The sequence below is a fragment of the Candoia aspera genome, chromosome 2 (assembly GCF_035149785.1).
Source record: "Candoia aspera isolate rCanAsp1 chromosome 2, rCanAsp1.hap2, whole genome shotgun sequence".
Taxonomy (NCBI): domain Eukaryota; kingdom Metazoa; phylum Chordata; class Lepidosauria; order Squamata; family Boidae; genus Candoia; species Candoia aspera.
In genome coordinates, this window is record NC_086154.1 from 152,057,887 (window position 1) to 152,082,391 (window position 24,505).

Below are 24,505 nucleotides of genomic sequence, written 5' to 3' on the forward strand. Positions count from 1 at the left end.
TTTATTCACAGCAGTTAGAACTGTTAAATCAGATGAAGACCAGGTCCATGTATTTATATATTGTTGATTTATTTAGCTAGTTGTTTAGCCTTTTGTTTTTTTACTGTTATAGTATTGCCTTTTATAGTAAATTTTAATTTTATTATTATTATAATTTTACATCTAGATTTTAGTGATTCTGTGATTTTATAGCTAATTAATAATTCTGTTTTTTTGTTACTTTCCATAGCTTTTAGATATTAACAGTATATAATATTGCAGTATATTATACTGAAGTTTCCACATTCTTCATTTTAACATTTTGATGATATAGTGATTTTTATGGCTTTGTGTTAGTACTATTTTTTAATTATTTTTCCATAGCTTATGGGCTAGACGGTTCATATTGGAAGAGTTCTAAATTTTCATTATTCTAATGTTATTTTATGCTGGTCAATGACCAAGATAAAGATTTCACTTGCTGCTATATTTTTATCTTCGATTTTATTTTATTCTTCTTGGTTTCTGTGTTTGTTGATTGCTCACAGGACATTTCCCAATTGGCTAGTATATATTTTTTTAAAAATTAGCTCACTTTTCAGGCCACCGAGATATACATCTTTTCTTCTATTTCCAGGTAGTCTAATTCTACCTAAAGGGGGGAACAAGTTCACTGGGGAAGCATGTAGAGATGCTTGGGTTGGATAGCTGTGTGGATCTGCAACAGGGACAATGCCAGCAAAATTAATCATCCCTGTCTTTCCATTTGTTATATATATTCAATTTTTTTAAATGCTGTCTGTTTTATCATATATTCTACTTTCTGGATCTTTTATTCTTGTAGGCTATTGTAAGTTGCTGACCTTTGGCTGTAACAAGGGATGTATTCAAAGTGGATCTCTGAAGACAGAGATGTCATATGGACAGCATATCTTCTAGTAATGTATGTCCTTTACAAAGCATGCTTGAAGTAATCAAGGAATTGCATAATTAATTAGAAATATCTACAATAGTATGATAAGGGATGTTGGTATTGCTCCTTTACTTGTAATTGAGGACTGAAAGTAACATCCCTAAATCTATAGTATTCACATCTGAGGATAGATTTGAATCAGAGACTTCTCAGTTTTCACACTTCAAGACACAACTTCTGATAGGCTTGATTGCAGTAGAGGATGGAGATCCCTTGGTAAGACATCTTATGTGGATATCTATCAATATTGCACAATATCTTGACAGATTACTCGCTGGTCCTCAGAGGCTGCAGCTTTTCATTGCATTGTTATATAAAGTATGATTCACGCATGGATGAAGACTATTTTAATACTTTTGGCCTGTAGGGAAGGATAGAACATCAGATATTTTATAGGCCTAGCTGGTGATTGCCAGTGGCAAAACATTTTTTTTTTTTGTGACACTCTAAGGACTTTGAAGAATCCAGTTTTTCTTGGGAAAAAAATGTAGGGTCTAATTACTTGACTAGTCAGTAGTATTCCCACATGTAAATTCAGAAGCCATAAATTGATTCCTATATTTTACAAAATAATAGATGAGCCTGGAATAGTCTGTTATTTCAATCCTTGAATTGGAAAATGCATATTTATTTAGTTTTGTTTTTGGGAATATAGGAGCAAATAACAGCTCTTGGACTGGGTAGCTGTGTGGATTTGGAGAAAGCGAGCAAACGAGAAGAAAGACATATGCTGAAAAAAAAAATTGAGGAAGGAAGTATATGGTGTGAACCTGCTGTTTTTCTATCCTTATCAGCCTGAACCTGGGGAGACTGAAGGAGTGGCGGTTCCCCCATTGGCACACATATACCTCTGCCTCTGTGGGATTGTTTTGCTATTTTACATTGCCCAATAGCAAATCACTCTGGGTGGCTCCTACAATAGAATGTTAAACAATTGATTGACTTGTTATGTGTCATCAAGTCGTTTTACACTCCTAGCGCCCAAGAGATAGATTTTCTCCATGATCTGTCCCTGCCCTGGTCCTTTAGATCTTCCAACAGTGCACACATCACCACTGTAAGTGAGCCCATCCACCTTGCTGCTGGTCATCCTCTTCTTCTCTTTCCTTCTACCTTTCACAGCATTACAGCCTTGTCTACAGAGTTAGATCTTTGCATAATGTGTCCTAAATAGGATAATTTGAGCCTGGTCATTTGTGCCTTGAGTGAGAACTCTAGACTGATTTGTTCAATTATTTATTTGTTTTCATTTAATTTGGTGGTCCATGGTTCTCTAGCACCAAAGTTCAAAAACATCAATGCTCTCCCTATCCTGCTTCTTCAAAGCCCAGCTTTCACTTCCATAGAGTGTCACAGGGAATACCATTGCTTGCATTAAGTTATAGAACATAGCAATATACTCAAAGAAGTGAGGAGGTAACTTCCCAGTACTGGGTATGAGCCATTTATTAGTGTGGTACAGTAAAAGAAAGATGGTTCCCCAACAGGTTATCTAGCATGGGACTGATTGGAAAGACCAGGACACAAATCAAAGCCTGAGAGTATTCTTCTTAGCTCTGGTGTGCTTCACTGGTGCTTTTTGTTTGAAGGATTTCAGATGAATGTTGCACGTGATGATTAGAAGGAAACCTCTTGGATTTCCTGCCTTGGACCCTAAAATGTCAGACCAACCTGAGAGATGCTGCTTTGTATGTTGTAATTTGAACTAGTCAGCTGGCCCTTCAAATTCAGTCACCATTTCTTCCTGGAGATTCCCTGTGTTCAATCTGGAATTTTTGATATGGAATAATTTTTTATCTACTGACATACGGTCTTTTTCTCTCCAGTTACGAAAATTTGACACTCACCAGGACACAGGCAATCAGTGCAGAAAGAGGTAATTAGGTGACAAAGCTGTATGGTTGAAGGAAAATGACAACAGCACATGAACTGAAACTGGAAGGAAGACAAGAAACTTTGATTCTGTGTAGAGACTTTGTTTGGTATTTAGGACTCAGGGTTCAGGCTTGTAAGACACAAATCTGTGTGACATTTGCAGACTTAGAAATTATTATTAGGATTTATTTAAATTTCACAGAGGTCAAATCCAGCTGGTAAAGTCATTTCTAGATTCCAAGGATCTGTGCCCCTCATGATCACAAAGGCCATTGCTTTCAAAGCTGCCACTCTAGGTTAGCTATTCACATGGCTTCAGATTTCAGTTTCCTTCTTGTGAGAAGTATTGCAGTGTTCTGTGTCTTACTCCAACTCCCTCATGTAAAAGCTATTAGCCAAGACTAGCCTAACTGTTAAGCCCTCCAATTAGTGGAAAATCCCACAGGGCCACAAACTGAAAAATGAATTCAGGGTACCAAACCCGTTCTTCCAAAAATAGCCAGAAACCTGAGCAGACCTCATATCTGTCCATTCATTTCACACACACTTTTTAAAGATCACCTTAATACCATGTACACAAGCCTGTTGTAATTAAAATCCATCTCAATTTAAGACCATGAGTAGAAGAGTCAAAATAATTCATGTATCTTCCTGTTTGCTATAGTAAATAGATACAATTGGTAAATTGATAAGACTATATCTAGTAACTTTGTCATGATGTATTTTGGCATTTTAACCAGATGCTATAACTGATAGGTTTTATCAGTGAATAGTGGGCAAAATAATAGTGAATTATGTTTCCAATGTAATTGTATCCAATGTCATACTGCTTTCCTTGCTGTATCACCACAGAGATGGCATGATTTCTTTCATCCGTGATTTTAATAAACCACTGAAAGAAAGGTTGTGCCGTCTTTCTGGTAATCACAGTTAAGAATTTGGATTCGTAGAAACTAAAATGTGACAGAGTTCAAAGCTACCATACTCTGAGATAGGATATTCTAATTCAACAAGTTAATTTTAATATCTCTTTCTCAAGTCTTTACTCCTAGTTGTTCCAGCCAATAATTTAACAGTAGTATATTCTATTTTGAATCCATATCTTAGGAACTGAAGTCACCTCTGTCACTCTAAATAAATAGCCTCTTAATTGCTGCCATTCACCAATAAGTCCCACCCTGCAGATAATGAGTTTTCTGAGACTGAATCAATGAACCTAATTAAACACTTTATTGATAATTGTATAGTCAAAGGGGGTTTGGTGTAGACTGTTGGCTTTCTCTCTCCAGGTTAATATCCAAATGATGTAAGGCAAGTATGGAATGGTGGGGAGGGGGAACTAGAAGCTTAAATAAATTTTATTAAAAGTTTTAAAGAGAACATAAAAACTAACACAAACCTAATACAGAATAAAAGGAACAAAGGAAGAAGAAAAAACAGAAATGCAGAAAAAGGATAAAAAAAATAGAAGCTTCTGATTTCCTTCGCAGCAAATACAAGCATGATTACAAATTTATTTCTTACTCTATGATTACAAAAAAAGCTCACTTTTTTCTCTTATCCAATTTTTTTTCCTAATCATTGAAAATACAAGTCATAAGTGCATTTTTTCTGTTTCATGCAAAAAGTCTGTAAGGGGTTTCCAGTCAGCCATAAATGTAGATGTTGTCTTTTCTCTAATCAAATAAGTTAATTTAGCCATCTCTGCAAGTTCCATCATCTTCCTCCATTGTGGGTGGTGTCAGACCTTTCCACTTTTGAGAGGAGGGGAACTAGAAGCTTGATTGCCTATCAGCTCTTATGGATTACAACTTGATAACTCTTTGGAGAAAAAGAAAGCTATAATCAAAATCCTTGTGGGCATCATGTTATCCATTCCTTCCCAACCCTCAAAACAAAACAAAACAATACAAAACAAGTCACTGCTCTCTAAGGCTATATGTTTTTCTAGATGGAATGATTCCTGACAGAAGCATTTTTAGTCAAGTTGCACTTAAGATTAAATTGGCAAAGCTAAATAAAAGGACAAAAAGTGGAAACCCTTGGTAGCCTTGAGCTGTCAAGGTGATTAAGAATCAGAGGCAGTTATTTCTGGGAAGGAAAAATACTTTTCAACTTTTGAATATCTGGGAGTTAATTAGGAGTTAACTTTCCTCTGCATTGGAATGTTCATCAGCCAGGTTCTAGGCTGATTTCTGAAACAGACCCAGGAGGAGATTTGATGGAGAAATCTGGAATTACAAGAAATGACTTGCATAGAAGGGCTTTTTGTATCAGAATAACACTATTAAAAATAAGGCTAACATGATTTTATTTATTTATGTATTTATTTATCAAATTTGTCATCACCCATCTCCTCCCACCAGAGGGACTTTGGGCGGTTTACAATGAAGTAATCAATAAAGCAATAAATATGTAATAAAATTACAATATATAAAAGTGCACTATAGGAAACAATTACAAATAGCTAATAAACGTAGATAAAAATAAAGTCCAGATGGCTATGACCTCTTTCAGTCCTTGCGTGGAAGGGGCACTTTAGGGCACTAGCCAACCCCAAGCATGACTATTCTCCTCCCTGCCCCAAGCCTGGTGGCACAGCCAGGTCTTCAAATTCCTCTGGAAGGCCAGGAGCAATGGGGCTAATCTCACCTCCGGGGGCAAGATGTTCCAAAGGGCGGGTGCTACTGTGGAGAAGGCCCGCCTCCTGGACCCCGCCAGATGGAATTCTCTTACCAATGGGGTCCCTAGCATGCCCTCTCTGCATGATCGGGTGGGGCGGGTTGATGTAGCGGGGAAGAGGCGGTCCCTCAGGTAGCCTGGCCCCATGCCATGTAGGGCTTTAAAGGTGATAACCAACACCTTGAATTGGATCTAGAAGCAAACTGGAACCCAATGGAGCTCACGCAGTAAAGGTGTTATATGCGCCCTTCTAGGGGCGCCACAAATAGCCTGTGTGGCTGCATTCTGGACCAGCTGTAGCTTCCGGATACTCTTCAAGGGTATCCCCATGTAGAGCGCATTGCAGTAGTCAATATGGGAGATAACAAGGGCATGAGTGACCGTTCGAAGGGCTTCCCGATCCAGGAAAGGGCGTAACTGGTGCACAACACAAAGCTGCGCAAAGGCCCTCCTGGCCATGGCTTCTAGGCTGCCTTATTTGACAGAAATATGATAAAAATCCAGTAATTTCTGGTTAGAAGTATCCTGAAACATAGTCGATAATCAGGCAATCCTCCTCTGACTTCAGAACCTCTGAAGCTGATAGCATTTCCCTCCACCTCCCATTTCCTTATCAGGAGAGGGGAAGTACAGTACGTAGAAGCAGCTCCAGGACTGAGTGAAAGCCCTCTCCACCGTGGGGCTTGCTCAGGAATGGGGAGAGCTACGAATCCACGGTCCCATCTTGAGCAAACCCATTACTGAAGGTTGCTGAAAGGAAGACATGCACCATTGACTTTCCTCTCTGGAAGCTGGAGCTGTTTCTACAACCTCCAGAACTGTAGATGATTCCTTGGACGTTTTCCAAAGGACCACTAGCATTGCACTCTGACACAGTGTGAAGGAACAGCACTGGAAAATGCAGAATGTGTTTTCTGAAGTATAGAATGACTTCTAAAATACGACAGAAACAGAACAAAGAGCATATTGTTTAAATAGATACAACATGGACCATGAAGCATTTCAACCTAGATATTGAAGGTTCTATGAAATCAGGAATACAACTTTTAGTATATCAGTAGAAAAACCTGCTTTAAATTTATGACTAAATGGTATATAAGTCTGAGTAAAATGAATAAGAATTAGTGATTCTTGATGGAGATGTCCCCCCAAAATGGGGGTGATTGTTACATCTTGTAGAATGGCCCTTTCGCAATATATTAGAAATCAATAAACAACAAAATATTTTTTCTATCAGATTTTTTTTATAGTTGCAGTTGCTTAGCAAAAACACAAGTTGTATAAGACGACAGTCAGAATCTGATAATAACATTGGACATTAAAAATTATACCTATTGCTCTACCATAAAAAGAGTGAATGAATAAGATGTACAATTTTTGCAACAATATGTTTTTAAAAATGTACTGTAAAATGGAACAAATTAAGAGAAAATGGAATACATTTTATTGATTCCTGTAGAAAAAATATAATTTATGGAAAAGTGGATCAGTATTTTTCAACAATTAAAGCCTTTAACGGGAGGGGAAGAAAATATAATTAGGTTTGAAGATGCTATTCATCTTTTTACTATTTTACAGAAGACATGATAGTTAATGTGCAATTTCTTAATTTTTGTTTTTTCTACAGGCATCTACATTTATAGATTTGTGCTTTTAGTACGTGTTTAGCAGTGATGCTCAACATGTAATGATCAGTCACAGTGTAAAGTAAAGCTTAGCAGGACAGATCTCCCATCCTTTGCATCTTTTCCATATATGCTTATACAGATCCAAGCTGGTGTTTGCCAATTAGGAAAAGTCTTAAGGCTTTGGGGTTTAACAGATGTTTCTTTTATGGAACGCTTTCCATATGAATTTATCTTCTGAGAAGCCCTGGCACATCTACCACAAATCTTGTTCATTGCAGAGCGGGTCTCTAGCATATGTCCTGGTCTTGCAGTTATTGCAGAATGCTACACCCACATGACTTGGATCTTGTTCTTATGTGTGAATCGGAAAAAATCCTACAGACATACCATTTCCCTATGAATAAATATGTTACAGAGAGGTAAACAATGTAGCAAGATAAGTGCCTTCAATTTTTTTCCAAAAAGTGACCCTAGAAAGCTTCATTCATTCATTCTTTGTTATGGTAGAGCAGGGCCACAACTAGGGGGGGGGCAACCAGGGCATGTGCCCTGGGTGCCACGCTGGTGAGATGCCAAAATGAGCATGGGGGGGCACCAAAATGAGTGCTGGGGGGGGTGCCAAAATGGGTGCAGAATCCATGCTTGCCCCGGGTGACACAGACCCTAGTTGCAGCCCTGTGGTAGAGTGATAGGTATAATTTTTAATGTCCAATGTTACTATCAAATTCTGACTGTAGTGATCTTACACAGCTCATTTCTTGTGTTTTTGCTAAGCAACTGCAACTATAAAAGATTGCAAGGGTTCTGCAGACCATAATCCTATTTAAAAACAAAGCAGCAAACTGCATTACAGCAAGAAGTTTGCCTCATTACCTCTGCAGAAGTAGATGTTGGCCTAGGCCCTTTTGTTCTGCCCATTCCACTATACTTTTGGCATGATGGTAAACTAATATTTTAAGTTGGGTCATTCACAGTTCTTAGATCTATATTGATTTTGTGAACAATGGACTGCAGAACAAGAATAATAAGGTTATTTTAAAAATCTCTTGACTCTTAGAACAGATTGACCCTTGCTTCCTGGATACAGGGAAAGAATTTGGTAATTGTTTCACGTTCTGACTGTTTTGCATTCTTTAATTATGTTTTTTTTTTTTTTTTTGCTTCTCTGGGTGCTTTTCTTGCAAAAGTCACAAAATACTGGCAACTAGGTTTCCTGTCCCTGATTTGTGACATGAACATTTTTTTCATTTAACAGGGGTAGGTTTGCTGGGAAGAACATAAATTTGCTGCATTATTCCTAAGTGTTCAGAGTTCTGCATCTTTTTCAACTTCTGTGTATTGCTGCCTAGGCCACAATTGGCCAACAAACGCTAAACATTACCTTCATAGAAAGGTGGAGCTCTAGTCTTGCCTTCATATATTATATTGAATATAAAAAAATCACAATTTTAAAGACATTTTACTTTCTCTCTCTCTCTCGTATATTAAAACAATAAAATATTTTTTAAAAGAGTTGTATCTGAGCTGCAAAAATCTGTATGACCACTAGAGGGTAGCAACATAGTAGAGATTTTTGTATCTCTTTGATACCCTCTAGTGGTCATCTGGAAATTTGCAGCCCACAGATGGTAGCCCTACCATGTAGCTTGTAGATCAGAAAGTTGTACTCTCTTGAACTGCTTGGTTTTAAGGGCTGAACTAGGCTAAAGTAAAGTATGCAAGAGCTACAAACATGGCTTACAATTGTTAGAGGCATAACCATGCTTTTCTACCTTGGCACCTTCAGCTCCTGGCAGGGCTGATCTGGGAGTCAGGAATTATAGCTTGAGACCTCTAGCAGGCACCAGATTGGGGAAGATCACCAGTCTTGAGGCCTGTGCCTATTCCACATGAGAAGGAGATCAGTGCATGGGTTAGGCCTTTGTTCCAGTTCACAGTGCTGCTCCTGCAGTCTGGATATGAGGTTATATGGGAAAAACCAATGCAAGCCCAGAGAATAGAAAGAAGCTGTTGAATTCTATGGAGTGCCTCATAATGAGGTCAATTCTTAGAGCAACCTTGATTGCAGATGCCAGAAGGGACATGATACAAACAAGAACAAAATAGATGGGATCTGTTTCCCAGAAACCTGTATTTTGTATTGGCCTCGGTCAGATTTTTATTAATATGTATTTCATGCATGTGAAATTCCGTTTGAAAAGAAAAATGAGCTTGAAAAACATAATCCTTTGAGGACCTTTGGTATTTGATTGAGTTTGGTTACAATGGTGGAGAATATATATAGCTCAGGATTGAACTGTTGGGTTCTCAGTGTCCTCTGAGCTTGCTTTTCTTCTTGCAGAGGTTTTATTACTACGCTAGGTAGCATCATTAGTGCATGGGGGAGTGCAGTTCGCTGACAGTTTATATATGATAGCTTATCCTACCAGCGTGGATTAGAGTATTGTTTCCTCTTTAATTGCTCTTTGAAGGGGGTATTGTTTTTCCTTCATTGTTCCTGTTTATGTGATGCTGGTTCCTGCTTATCTGAGTGTTGGTGTGTAATGTGTTTGCATAATTGGATAAACATGAAATATGACCGTCTGACTTGCATACTTCCTGAATGGTCTCTGGTCTGGTTGAAAAAGGAAATAATGGAATAAGCCATGATTTGTTTTACTGTTAATTTATTAAATTAACTCCAGATGGCTATGTTCACATGTGCTAAGTCATAAACCATGACTGATAAACCACAAATGGTTGGCTCCATGCGATAAACTACAACAGAGGAATAGTATTGTGGCTTAATGTGGTGTGTGGACTCAGCAAATACTGTATATAACTCCATTAACTCTTAATTAGGTTTGGAGATGGTATGTTGAAAACTTCTTAATAGCTGGAGTGGGAACTGGATGCTGATAATTAACCCCTGGGTCTTTATCTAAAAGCCCCAAAGCAAATGTCTAATTGTCAGGTTATCTGGCTTCCCTTTAGAGCAGCATAAACTTTGAGGGACTATACTTTCCTACAGAGCATTTGGCCTGTACAGCACTTATTATGGAATAGGATGACTTGTATGAAGGATGCAACTAACCAACTATATTGGAAGCAGGTGATGGTAAGATGGTGATTGCTGTTGGTGTTCGGTTTTAGGTGTCATAGTTCTGTCTCATTGTCATTACATGACATGGCCAGTTGATTCAGTTCCTGGATGTCTTTATACCTTTGACAGCTGCAGTAGCAGAAATAGCTTTTTCAAGAGTCAAGTTAAGGCACCATTGGTGTAGCAGATGGTAGAATGTTAAGGGAAGCAGAATGGAAGAGAACTAGGTCTAAACAGTGGAGCTAGAAGTAATTGTATGAACGCCTTGTAGGACAGCCTAAAAGAACTTAGAGGTTGTGGGTTGTGTTCTTTCTTACTGGGGATGAGTCCAGTCTACCAGCCAGCATATTGTTGTAGGAAAATTGGAGGAGGGAGTGTAATGTATGCTGCTCTGAATTATTGGAAGAAAGGCAGAATAGGAATCTTAACAAGCAAATAGGCAAAACACAGATAGAAGCAGGAATTACCACTTGGAGATTTTGCCTTGGATATCAAACTATTTTGGGCCAACCCTGAGCCATGGCCAAATTAAGATTCTAGCAAGGTTTTCTTACTGGGACAAATTTAAACCATAGCTGGGTTCACACGTGCTAAGCCAAAACTAAATTACATTCTGACTGAGCAATGCATGAATCCAGTCATTGCATATGTAAACCTTATTTTATGATTTAGTGTTAAATGTTACATGTTACACTGTGGCTTTTTCAGCAAGCAGTGGTCAAGATAATCTGTGGTTTAATATGATTCATGAATCAATCCATTAGTTAACACTGATTTGAATGTTTTCAGCAAAGGGTTGTTTGTGGACAAGGCTTTAATGCTTAAATTTTGCTGGGTGTCTCCATAGGTGGATGTTACTTGCCAAATATCTCTCAGGGTCCATAGCTTTTTCAAAAAAGACAGTGTGTGGGGAATACTAAAAACAATGAGGTGCCTACACACCTCTCCCAACACAGTCTCCTGCTCTCCTAAATGCCAAGACAATTAGCTACCTATTACTGTCTAACCATGACAAATGAATTCCAAGTTGTGTGTGTGCATGTGTTTCAAGAACCAGATGGAAAAGCTGTAATACTTCCAAACCATGAAGAATGCCCAGCAGAGAACATCTGCCTCTGACCTTCTTTCATCCTGATGTTCTTTTAAAGACACTCCTCTATTTTGCCAAAAACAACGTGAAAGCAAATAAACATTGTTTTCCACTCAGCCAGCCAAATGTGAAATGGGACACATTGGATATGTTGAGCTCTACCACACTACCATCCACTCCATCTGCAAATCATTCCCAACACTCTTAAATCCAGCCCAGATTTGCTTAATGTTGTCCTTATGCAGATCAAAGACATCTTCAGCATATGACAGACAGACAGATAGATAGATAGATATTCCCTTCTTACCCTATGTGTTTTCCTCAACCTCAGGTCCTCTACCAGAAGGAGTTTGAGGGTTCTGTGCAGTATCTTAGCTGTTCCTAGCACTGCACTCTTCTGGACAGATTGCTCTGATGTTGTTCCTGGGATCTGTTGGAGCCACTTTCCCAGCTTAGGAGTCACAGCCCTGAGTGCTCCTACCACCACTGCGACCACTTTGGCCTTCACTTTCTACATCCTCTCTAGTTCCTTTTTTGGGCCCTGGTACTTCTCCAGCTTCTCATACTCCTCTTCCTGATGTTGCTGTCACTTGGCACTGCTACATGTATCACCGCTACTGTCTTCTGGTCCTTGTCTGCAATCACGATGTTTGGTTGATTGGCCAGTACCTGCCTGTCCGTCTGGATCTGGAAGTCCACAGGATCTTAGCCCTGTTATTCTCCACAGCCTTCTGTGGAATCTCCCATCTGGACTTGGGAGCGTCTAACCCTTACGTTGTGCAGATGTTCCTGTACACAATGCCAGCTGCTTCGTTGTGTTGTTCAGTGTATGCTGTTCCTGCCTGCATCTTACACCCTGCCACTATGTGTTGGACTGCCTCAGGTCCTGTCTAGTGTGGTAGACCCCTGCTTCAATGGATCTGGTGCGTAGTGCCTGTTCTTGTGCTGCTACGATCAGTGCCTCAGTGCTATCTTTTAGTCCAGCCCTTTCCAGCCACTGGTAGGATTATCCAATGTCAGCCACCTCAGCTGACGATGGTACATCCCATGCAGGGTCTTGTCTTCCATGGCATTTCCTCTGCTTGATTTTCCTCCCGTGTCTGCTGCTGCCTTGGGCATTCTCCCAGCAGCTCATCTTTGGGTGCCATCTTACTGATGTACTCCAGGATGCTCTGGGTTTTGGCCAGGACACTCACCAGACACCGATTGCCCTCTTTCTGGCTGGTGCACAGTTGCTGGGTGTTGGACATGGGGTGGAAACCTCCGTACATTGTGAGGAGCTTCCAGGTCTTCACATCGGCAGCCTCCATGTCCTCCTTTAGCCAGCTCACTATACCGGCAGGGTATCTGATGACTGGCAGGGCATACATGTTGATAATATTGCAATAGCATATGGTACTTGCTTTTAGTAATCATTTCTGATCCTGTCTCAAAGTTTCCCACCTGTAAACTTGGGATAAGAACATTATAAAACAGCCCAAGTGCTCCATGAGAGGACTCCATGGAATGTCATGTCCTTCACGTCAACAAACCAGCAAGATGGACGTCAGGAAAGATGATGTGTTATCCCATCCTGGATTTTTGTTAGTTGGTTTAGGGATTTTTCTTCCCATTGTGAGCCCAATAATTAGGGTTGGGGTGCATGACAGGGGATTCTTAGGGCTTGATACTGTAGAGACCCAAAGCTGCTTTCATTTCTTTCATTTTCATTTCATTCTTTCAACCCTCTGCATTTCCCACTATGTCTCCTATAGGGGCTCTCCCAGCTTGTTGAACAGCCAGCTGTGGAAGCTGGCAAGAGGATGACATTGCAAATCTGATTTTCTTTTCCCTCTGAGATGAGAGGGAAAAATCCATACAATCCTATATTCACACATCATATTATGTCATAATGTGATTTACTGGTTTGGGGGACCATATGCTATTGCAATTTTATGGTTCATCATGATGTACTGTATAGGTTTGGATAGGAATCAGGGGCTTGAAAATATTGTGCAATTTTACACAGAGGTATGAACACACCTCAAAAAAGGGTTTTGTGGGGGGTTTGCCTAAAATCACATTAGATTATTTAAGGGGAAAAAAAACTAATGTTGGAGTTTCCATAAACGCCATCTGGGGATGTCATGCATGCAGGGGTACTCATGAATGCTATGTTGTCAACCTTAGCTTAGCACAATGTGTGAACCCAAGCAGTGTGGGTTATACAACAAACCAGGGCTTAGAATGACACTTGAATCCCACCAATATTTCATTGGCCATAGAATGAGCAGGCAGCTCTCCTGATATTTCTGAAGTGGAATTCACGGCATCTCCCACCTTTGACTATGCTAGCTAGGCATACTGAGAGTTGTGGTTCATCATACAGTTTTAACTAAGACTTCTTGCAACTCTTCGTAATGTTATCTCAGGAGTATATCTGACCTGGTATCTGCAGATTTTTTCAGTCAGTGGCTCAATGGGTACAAGAGTTAATTGGCTCCCCTCAGAAACATCATTTAGTGTATCTGCTATTATTCTCACTGAAGAATCTCCTGAACAGGTTTTAAGGACCTTAAAAGGACCTTGGCTTGCAACATCATTTGGAAGCTATACATTCAACAATTTGCCTGTGAATTAAGGGAAGAATTATGGTTCCCTTCCTCAGTCCTAGTGCCCTTCAGATGTGTTAGTCAAAGGTGAATTTTGTGCTGGCTGGGGGTTATAGCGGTATTTCCTGAGTTGGGTAACTGTGAGATATGTGGGCTTCAACTCGCAGAATTTTAACAATGGCCATGCTGGCTGGGGAATTCTGGGAATTGAAGTCCATACAACTTAAAATTGTCCTGGTTGGGAAACACTGGGTCATACAAATTGATGGCGTAGTATATCTGAGGGTGTCAGGTTGAGGAAAAATTCAGGTAAAGACCCTTATCATAAGACAAGGTAGCAGTGGAATCTAGTAGTCACATTTTAGTAATAATTTTTGTTTTTCTCTGGGTAATGATAATTGTATTCATGAACAGGTGTGGTAGTGGAATTATGTATGTGGCTATTGTCCATGAAAAAGAAAAGCTGCCTTTTACTGGGAACAAAATATTTATAGCTAAATTCCAGCAGAGAGAAATCTCTGGTTGCATGCAGAGATTTGTGGTCTTGGAAGAGATTAGAAATCAGTTTGGGTTCTTTTTAAAAATTCCCTTCCTGAATTTACGATAATTATGAGGCCAGTTATAAGATCAATTATAAATAAAACTAATTATAAGACAGCACCATCTTGTGGTGTCTACCATAGCACTAGACAGTGCCAGTTTTGCTAAAAGTACAGAAAACTTGTTCTTGCATAGGTGAGAAGCACTGCTGATTGCTCAGTGTGATCTACTCGTTAAGAGATGCAATAGATCAAACAAAATGTTTCCTAGTTCCATTTACCTTTTTCTTTTTTTGGCCTTAGGCTATGCTTCTTGGCTGAAAATGCCAAACAGATTTATTTTACTTTGATATACTGATGCACTTTTCATTAAAGTAGCAATGGAATTAAAAATCAAAGCACCACATCCCTTTATATAAGATGTAGATGGAATGCTTCTGAAAAGGGCTTTGATTGTGCTGTTCTACTGCCTCACATCCAGAATTTTATTCGAGGTGAAGGATTAATAGGTAAAATACTCTTGTGTTTTCCACTTTTGAAGGGGGGCTATGCTCTCTCCCCTCTAAAAATCTTTTCAGAGGGAAAAGAAAGAAGAGCGTCACAATAGTTTGTGATTGGTAGTGTTCATTCTGGAAACATCTAAATACCCTGTAAAGACTCAGGGCTGGGCTGGGTTAAGTAAAAGCATTCAGAAGTACAAGCTGCTATCAGGTCATTTTTCCCCATTGCTCAAGTTCTTTTATCTGTTTCAGCATTTATTATAGCAAATATACACCCTGACTAATTTAATCTTCAGTGCCAATAGTGTAATCATTTGCATGTCATAAGATTCTGACTATGCTATAACTATACTTCTGAAAAATAAGGAGATTGGGTTTTTCATTTTTTTCTCGCATGGAAGGACCTAAGCAGTTCAGATCCCCTAGAACCTATGATTTGGCAGTAGGATTTCTGTTTCACTGCCTTACAGAGACCTGCTTCAAACCCAGACTTAGGGTATCTTAAGTAGTTGGCGTACAGTCGGCATAGATTACTCACTTTTCCTTGTCTTCCAGCCAGTAATTTTGGAGTTTGAGATCTATATGCAGCTATTTTTGCTGGGTAAGTAAACAGTTAGAAAAGAATGCTGCTTCTTGCTTTGGGGAAATGGGAAATAATAGGTGTATTTTGTAATGGAAAGTAACGGTACATCCATAATATAAAACAGCAGTGTATCAGTGGAGTAATACATAATTTTCTTGTGGGGGGGGCTTTACAGTGCAAGAGTTGTAGAAATTAGAAAGATAATACAACTTATGAAAGATAATTGAATTCTAGGCTTAAACACCCAGTGCTTTAAAAAAGAAAGAAGATAAATCTTAGCCTTCATATAAAATCCCATGCAAATTGAAACAGTGGATATGGGATTAGAGTGGGAAGGTAGCAGGCTATGCAAACCTTATGAAGAAAGAAGTGCTTTGCACCTTCAGGGAATCATTTGGTCTTCAGAATTCCCCTTATCTGAACCCTTGTGCTGTTTGTGTCTCTCTTTTGCCTCCTGAGGGAGGGGATATGCTGTTTCAAATTGATGGCTGAGTGCATTTTGCCAATTTGACCTGTGATTGCTTATATTGATGAAATGCTTAGCACCAGCAAAGCTGGCAAATCATAGCACAGTGCTGGTTGACAGTGTTTTCACCCTTTGCTAACAAATAAACTTCAACATGCACTTTAAAACAGTTTTAGATCCTTCCATTATTTTTGTCCCCTCCCATCATGAGTTCATCACCATCAATATTTCAGGATTGCATCAACACTTGCAAAAAACCAACAGAGCTATTAACCAGTTACCATGTTACTTGGCACTGGGTGGATTACATATGTAGTAGAGTGAATTGGCATTAATTAAGCTCAGCCCCCCAAAAGGGGGTGGGATTTTTCTAAATTTGGAAGAAACCTTCGAGGTAGTTGGTAGATGCTGTGGTGCCAACCTTGGGAGTGGCCTGCATTAGATGGAGGGGGAAAGGGAGAAGTTACTCCTGCTACGATTTTTGTAGGTGATGTGGATGCTTTGCTGTGGATTTCTGAGGACACAATATCTGATGGAAAGGAACCTCACAGCTTGCCCAGGAAGGAAGGAAGGCAAGAGGGAAGATCCTGCTCTAATCTCTGCTACACCCAACATGCTCAGAGGGTGCAGAAGGCAGGAATAGCAAGGCCAGAAGTTTCCTGAGGCTTAACAGAATCCTATAATGTCAATTATTTATGCTGGCTCACTATAAAATCCTTGAGCCTTACTGATTCACTTAGTCCTCCTCCTCTTCAGACATGCTAATAGGTAGATTGACACTTTTTCCTCAAGCTGAGACACCAGTGAAAGGCCTCTTTTGTCCAAATTCTTCCCCAGTTAACAGCAAGAACAGCTTAGACAGTAATGGTCAGCAAAAAGAGCTCTAAGCACCATCCTACTTGCTCTCTCAAAATGGATGGATGGAAATAAATAAATTTGGGTTTATCAAGTAAAAAGATAATTCAGGAAAATACAGTCCTGCTGAAGTAAAAGTGAGCTGTGGGCTGCCATGCATTCTTTAAAATGAAGGAGATTTAGTGTTTTCGGAAAGTTTATGTAAAATAATTAGAAAATGCAAGAAAGTGAAAAGGAAAACGTTTGCTGTTTAATAATACTGAAGTGAAAGAGCCACCAAAGAAGCAATTGGTTTAAAACTTATTTTTTTAAAAACATGCAGAATACTAGTGAAACCTTAGTAGCTGTACTAGAAGTTTCTGGTGGTTTGTGGATTGGAAATCAAAAATGTTCTAGAGACCTGACCAGCCAGCAGCTGGTATGTCAGTTCTGTGATTCTGATGCTTCAGAAGCTGCAGTGAAGAAGGAGGGCCAGGATTTCACATCAAGAGGTTCTAGGACCACCTAGAGATGCCTGATAACCTTAGGATGAAGATTAAACATTGATAAAGAAATTTCATCTAGTTTGGAAGGCTGGCTGTCTCCTTTCCCAATTTGTATGGCAGGTATGCATAGCAGTATGAAATGTTTGCTCAGCTTCTTCCCTTCCCCACAGCCTGGGGCATATAACTTGTACTCCTTCCAGTGGTGGTAACGGATGGCTGGGTATTACAGCTCAGTGACTTCTGGAGGGCCATAGCTTTCCTATCCCTGCTATAAGCTCTTAAATTGCCTACCTTTTTTGAAAATGCTGATGCTTATACCATGATTCATCCTTAAATTTAATATTGCTTAAAGGAAGCAGATTTTAAGAAGTTGCAAAGATATTTTGACTATGGACACTATTCAGAGTTTGTTTTTGATGAGATTTTATGGGTCTGTGCTTTCCACATTGCTGGCACTGTTCATCCTTGGGATGAACAAAAGCTCTTTGCAGTGAACATGGGAAAAGTGCTAGCAAAATCATTCAATTTCACTACTAGTGCTGCATCTATCTGTAGGGAACCATGAACATTTGCACGGGTAGTAGCTAAGTGGTGAAACAGGAAGTCCTAGGAACAGTGCCAGTTCTTGTGTAGTCCATACTGCTCTCCTTCTGAAGTACCAAAAGCACTAGAAAAAGTCAGAAGTCAGAGTTCATTTTCCCTCTATGCACTAATCCCCCAAAATGTAGGATTGAGGAGGCTAACTTCTTAGATCCCTGGTTGCTAATCTGTGATGGCAAATGGGAATAAACCACTTGGAGTCATCTGGAATGGAGACTGTGCAGAATGAAACATTGAGATATGCTTGAATGAGGCATTTTAGACTGCTGGCTTTCCTCCAGTAGTTATTTGTTTGAGGAGCCACAGAGTTTCTAAAGCTTGTAATAAGCTGCTTATCAGCCTTATGATTAGTTGCTCTTTTTACTCAAAATGAAGATGAGTCTAAAGAAGACAACCTCCTACAAAAGGAATAATAAATTTAAAGATGTGTAAACAAAGGCAACCTCCCCCCAAAAGTACAATATCTAACTTTTTACTCTAGAGCTTCCAACTCCAGCTAGAGTAACCAAATCTAGAGATTTCCCTTCCCCCAAAAGGTGTGCATGTAACATACTTATATATGTATGTGTGTGCATGTACGTACGTACGTACATATGTATATATACAGCTGTTAGAAGCCACATTCCAAAAAGGGCAAAGTTGGTGGGAGAGAGAGAAGAAAACAGGAAGAATATTAAACACTAATTAAAACACCACAAAAGTCAATTTTCTGTAAGATAAGGCACCCAGTTTAAAAAATGACTCGACCCCCCCAACTACGTATACCAGCTTTTCTTTCCCATCACAAAAGCCACTCTCAAATCAGAAGCATACCAATACAGCCAGCCAGCCAGCCAGCCAGCCAGCCACACACACACACACACACACACACTCCTTCCTTTTTCTAGCGGAAACTGCAGGAAATAACAAGAAAAAAACAAGATGGAGATGGATTGAAGGGTATCTATTCTGGGAAGACAAGAGAAAGTAGGAACAAAACTGGATGGGGATAAGGTGTAGGAAGAAGGAAGAGGGATTAGAAATTAGAAATTCCAAAAAAGATTAAAGTTCACTAGGCAAGCAAGACCTGGCAAGCTATGGTTAGTCTCCGGTTTCATCCATAGTTTTTAGAAGTTTGTATCTACAGCTATTTGCATCATCACCTGTTTACTTCTTTTCAAAATGTCTTCTTTTCTTGTCCAGGAATGTAAGAGGACAACCTCAACCCCCACCCCCAATTCATAGGTAATTATTGGGGGAAAAAACTTGTCTTCCTTAGGCATGACAAATACCATAGTAATCTAACATGCTTCTTCTCTGTTGGAAGTCTAAACTGATAGAAAAAGCAGTTTTAATTAAATATTCCAAAAGGCTGAAAATTCCTGGCACTTCTGGTATGTTCTAAGTGTTTTGGATTTTTCCATTTAGTTCTATAACCTTTTAGTTGTGACATTTAAAAGGTAATATATTAGAAACAGAACTATCCTACAAACCTTATCCTTGATTTCTTTTGTCACAAATATCTTAGTTCAGGTTGATTTCCAGCATTGGTTTTGTTCTTGGTTTGCCTGTTGTATACTTAAAGGTCTTCCAAGATAAGATATTCTTCACACTTTAGAGATTCTTCCTGACTTTGATTGCCTAAGTAGGCCATTAGGAGCTGTGCTATCAAAGCCATTATTCTGGTCTATGCATCTGACAGCTGTATCTTTAGGGTAGAAATTGTATATTTTGGTGGTACATCCTGTTGTTAAAATGCTCCCCCTAATACAAATTGAGTTCTGTGGGACACATTGAAATGATCCAGGAAAAAGTTTGATTAGAACCTAATGAACTACAAATTATTCATTATTCCTTCACACAATTCATCATGAATGTGTTTATAACCCTTAGAACAGAAGTGTGCAATATTTTGAAGGCCAGAAGTCATAACTGGCCTTTGAATTGAGATGAAGGCAGGGAGAACCTATTCAATCGAAGTAGATGATACCAGGAGAAAAACTAAATTTGATTATTATAATTATAATTTAATATTTTATTTGTTTATAATTAGGTTTAGTATTATTCCATCCTATGTATTACTCCCTTCCAGGCATTTTAACATTTACAATTTAGTTGCAAGCTTTGGAGAGGCTGAGTAAGCTGTACCCAGGGCTTATTACCCGTGGAATCTGAGCCCATAAGCCCTGATGTAGCCAGGTTGTTTTATTGCTTCAACAGAGCCTTTCCAGCTAGGTGTTTTTCTAGTACATTGAAATTATTTCCCATCAGTATGCTTTAGAAGTACCTATTTAATCCAAAATATAATCTCCCCTAACATGCCTTTTTAGTATTTTTTTGGATTCTGTATCAAATTTAGTAATACATGCTTAATTTAGTCAATAAATTTGTTTTTGCATGCAGTATCTAATATGGCTCTCATCAGCCTGATACCCTCCCAATATGTTGTAATTGCTGGCTGGAAATTCTGGTGCCACCTAATGTAGAGGATGCCAAGTTGGAGAAGTCCACTTCAGTGTTGGACTCCCTTTGGCTGAGTCTAATGCCAGTGAGGCTTCCCAGAAACCTAACAGTATGCAACTAGTAACAAGTCTCTATTGTAGCATCAGAACTGGAGACACCGTTGATTGCTGTCTGACACTTAAGGCTGCTGTCCCCATTTTATATCCTCTTGGGTTTAATTTCAGTGACTTTTCCTCTCGCTTTCATGCCCTGTGCTAGATGGCAGCAGTTGTTTATTGACCTTTTCAGCATTCCTGCCTTAGGAAGCTCTACCTTCCAATGGATCTCCCACACCTAATGCTTTTATCTGTGTGGTTTTAATCTAAGTGTTCCCAGTGCCACCTTTAAGCCCTACAGTATTGCTGCCCTCCCTGCCCTACGTTTGTATGAGACATGATGATGATCAGAGGGAAACTAGATTTTGTCTAGCAGGTACACACTAGGCAGTTACCTTTGGATTTTACATAGCTCCCTGGATTCCTTTCAACAATCAATGAAATACAGATTGAGATTTATTACTGTTCCTTAGATAAAAACATTTAATCAACATACCTGTAAGAACCTGTAAGAATTGGAGAACTTAAATGTTAGTCTTCTAGTCATACAACAAACTTGGAGAAGACTGTGGTATGGCTATTATGCCAGCTGTTAATGATCTATCCAGTAATGTTGGGCATAGATAATAAAGCGCATCAATAGCTGTACTGTCTAACTTTACGCCGTAGGATGTTAATTCACTAATACATTATTGGTATTCTGTATGTAGCCATCAGGCTTCAGCATACTGTAGCCCTGTGGGGTTTTTTTGTTTGTCTGCTTTTGTTTTTCTGGACAAGCAAATTGCAGTGGAGTTTACTAGGTGAAATAAAGTAGAATCAGCTTCGGAATATAAATGGAGCTACCTAAATTCTACCTAATTCTATTTCAGCTACCTAAATTCTATTTCCCCATAGTAACACTTCTCTATTGTCGATTCTCAAAGCAAGAATCAAAGGGGTACTTGAGAAGAACAATGGAAAACAGGAACGCTTGCACAACTTCTCTGTCCCCCTCTCCCAGGATATTCTCCAGGAGAGCTGCAGGTTGGGTTCACATGTGGTACTTAAACATAATTCTTGAACTAGCCACAGTGGTTAGTTCATAAGGCTAGGCATTGAAGGCTAGTTTATAACCCACTTTGCTGAATTCATAAGTCATACTAAACTAAAACCAATCAATCACATTAGTATCATGGTTCATCTTTGGAATGGGTCTCTCTTTTGGGGAAGATGGGCAGTGACGAAATTTGATAAATGAATGAAGACATAAATAAAATTATTGATTTATTTGATTATAAGATTTACCAACCCCCTCATGCCAGAGGCTCAAGGCAATATACAAAATCAAACACAGTGTTAAATACAATAAAAACAATAAAACTGTAAGCAAAAACAGATAATAATGGCACAGATTTTCTTCTAGCAGCTTAATTACCAAAGGCCTTCTGGAAAGTCCAGGCCTATAAATCCAGAAGGTTGGGGGGGGGGTATTTTTCCTCAGGGGGTGGCTGTCCCAAAGGAGGGGAGCAAGGCACTGAGAACACATGCCTCTGTGTCCCTTCACATTGTACTTCCTGATAGGCGGGGGCCTTCAGTAGGCACTCCTATTCACCCGGGACAAGTGGGCAGAATAGACGGGATTCACTTCTGCTTGTTTCCTGAGCAACACTAGGGAAGTGGGGGGCGGGGAGAAGGATACAGAGGCTGCAAAAGGAGTAATGTGACAGCCGATGCCATGTGGGAAACCATTCAAGATTACTGGAGAAACTTTCAAGATTGGATTTGGCACAAGCTTGAGGGAGCTGGCATTGGGAATGTAAGGCATAATAGTTGTCTTGGCATCTGTGGTTGGCTGACATTGTGCCCACGTGATTGGATACCTTGGGAGGAACATGAGGGTGAGGAGCTGCAATAATGCACGTGGAGTTGAGAGGTGCCACTTTGAGGCCGTGTACACCTTGCACACAAGAGTACACTAATTAAACCCAGGAGATCAAGGCACAGTGTTACAAGACGTCCACACCTGTCCCTTTTTGTGTAATTGTAATCATTGCACCAGAGTTTGGCAGATACCATGTCCCATTTTACAAAAATGTCAGTGTTAGGGCGATTTTTAAAACTTGCAGCTATAAGCAGCAGTGCAAAGTAACAATTTCGGTGACAAGTAATTCCTCGTGAAATAAGACATTTTGGGCAAACCTAAGGGCTAATTTACAATGAGACACGTTTGTTGGATTTAAAGGGTTTTTCCCCTTACTTATTCCTGGAGTGATGTTCCCTCCGAATTTCCTTTCAAATCAGAGACACCTTTGGTGTTTTCACATCTTCTGGGTAACAGAGCTAGATATAAGTAGTATTGTTTTGGACATTACTTTGACTCAGGCTGTTTGGTGGCTGTGTGGAGCTCTTGGTTTGAAGCAGGGGAGCATGTGTGGCTCCATGGGGCTCTTGGATTGTTTCTTTGGTTCAGTTAGCTGTAGTGGGCAGTGCTTGATAAGAGCAGTAACGTTAAACTAAGCATCTAAGGCAGCCTGTGGGCTCTTCCCATCCCTAATTGGTTCAGGGGCACAGTCATCACCCTCTAAGGCCATGCTTAATGATATCTTCAGACCAAGCAATAATAATTTTTTTAGATTTTGATGAAAAATAAATTAATGCTGTTGATGTAAATGAGTAAAGCACATGAGCAAATGAACAGGGAGATCAAACAAGAGTTTGGCAGGGGAAACCTTTTGTTTGTAAAACAGAGAACACAGAGATGGCGGGAACTGCTTTCATGATCTACAGTGGATATACCATGCTTATTTTCCTCCCAGAAGTAAATGTAGGCTGATTGTCTTCCAGGAAGAGAAAGTGAAAGGACTAGAATCAAAAGGGCTAAAGGAGAGTGTTTCTGCACTGTAAAACACCGGGGAAGGTAAGATGTTCCCGAACAGGATAGGTGAAGCTCCTCAGGAGGGACAGAGAAGTGAAGGCCAGATAACACAAAGATAAGTGGAAGCAAGTGGAAGCAAGCTCTCATTCTAGAACGTAATTCTACACCATCTAAGCAAGCTTTGTCAACCCCAGCTTCACGGAACAGGGTAGAAGATACTGAGGTATCCATGAATCAAAGAAACCCAAGAACTATTTTGAGGAAGAAGAAGCTGGTTGTGGTGGGTGATTCCCTGCTGGAGGAACAGAGCTTTCGATGTATAGAGCTAATATAACATCATGGGAAGTGGGCTATCTTCCAAGCGCCCATATTCAGGATAGGCTGCCAAGACTCTTCAAACCTACCAATAACTATCCCTTCCTCCTGATTCAGGTGGGGACAAATGATAATACCAGAAGAGACTACAAGGCCTTGGAAAGGAAGATGAAAGGAACTGCGAGTACAAGTAGTGTTTTCATCAGTCCTTCCAGCTGAGGGTCACAGTGCAAGAAGAGAGAACAGGATCCTGAAAGTTAACAAAGAGGTACATAGAAGATGCCACTGGGAAAAGAAAAGGTTAAAGGCTAAAGTGCAGAATAAGCTGAAGTTTCCAAGAAATGCCCAGAGCAAGAAGAAAGGCTATTTCAGGTGTGTCACAAGCAAAAGGAAAGCAAGAAGATATAAGTCAGTTGCAAAGAGAAAGGGTAAATTGGACAACGGGTGATCAGGAGAAGGCAGAATGTGTTTTGTTTATGTTTTATTTTATGTTTTATGTTTCTCTTCTCTCAGAAAGGAAACTAAAAGCCCTAGCTGGCCATCACTGTGCCACCATTAGAAGGAGGGACCTGGAGTTCAAGATAGAGAAGGTAAGGGCAACTTTGCTAATTTAAATGAGTTCAGGGCTCCAGGGCCAGATGCATTACACTTTAGGGTACTGAAGTAACTAGCAGAATTATATATTCTTTGAAAGCTCTTGGAGAACTGGCAATGTCTCAGAAGATTGAAGGAGAGAAAATGTCATTCCCATCTTCAAAAAAAGGAAAGGGGGAAAAACTGGGAAATTAAAGACCTGTCATTTTGGCCTCAATATTGGGCAAGATCCTCAAGCAGATTATTAAACAGCATGTTTGCAAGCACTTGAATA

At 39.7% G+C, this 24,505-nt stretch overlaps 1 protein-coding gene across 1 annotated transcript in view; it reads left to right on the forward strand.

Moving 5' to 3' along the window:
* LOC134490942 (3',5'-cyclic-AMP phosphodiesterase 4B-like) overlaps positions 1–24,303 on the forward strand; it is a 186,956-nt gene extending 162,653 nt beyond the window's left edge. The window contains exon 4 of the mRNA XM_063294329.1: positions 24,151–24,303. Coding sequence (XP_063150399.1) covers positions 24,151–24,196 — 46 coding nt within the window. The 3' untranslated portion in view covers positions 24,197–24,303. The remainder of the gene's footprint in view (positions 1–24,150) is intronic.
* The last annotated feature ends 202 nt before the right edge of the window (positions 24,304–24,505 follow it).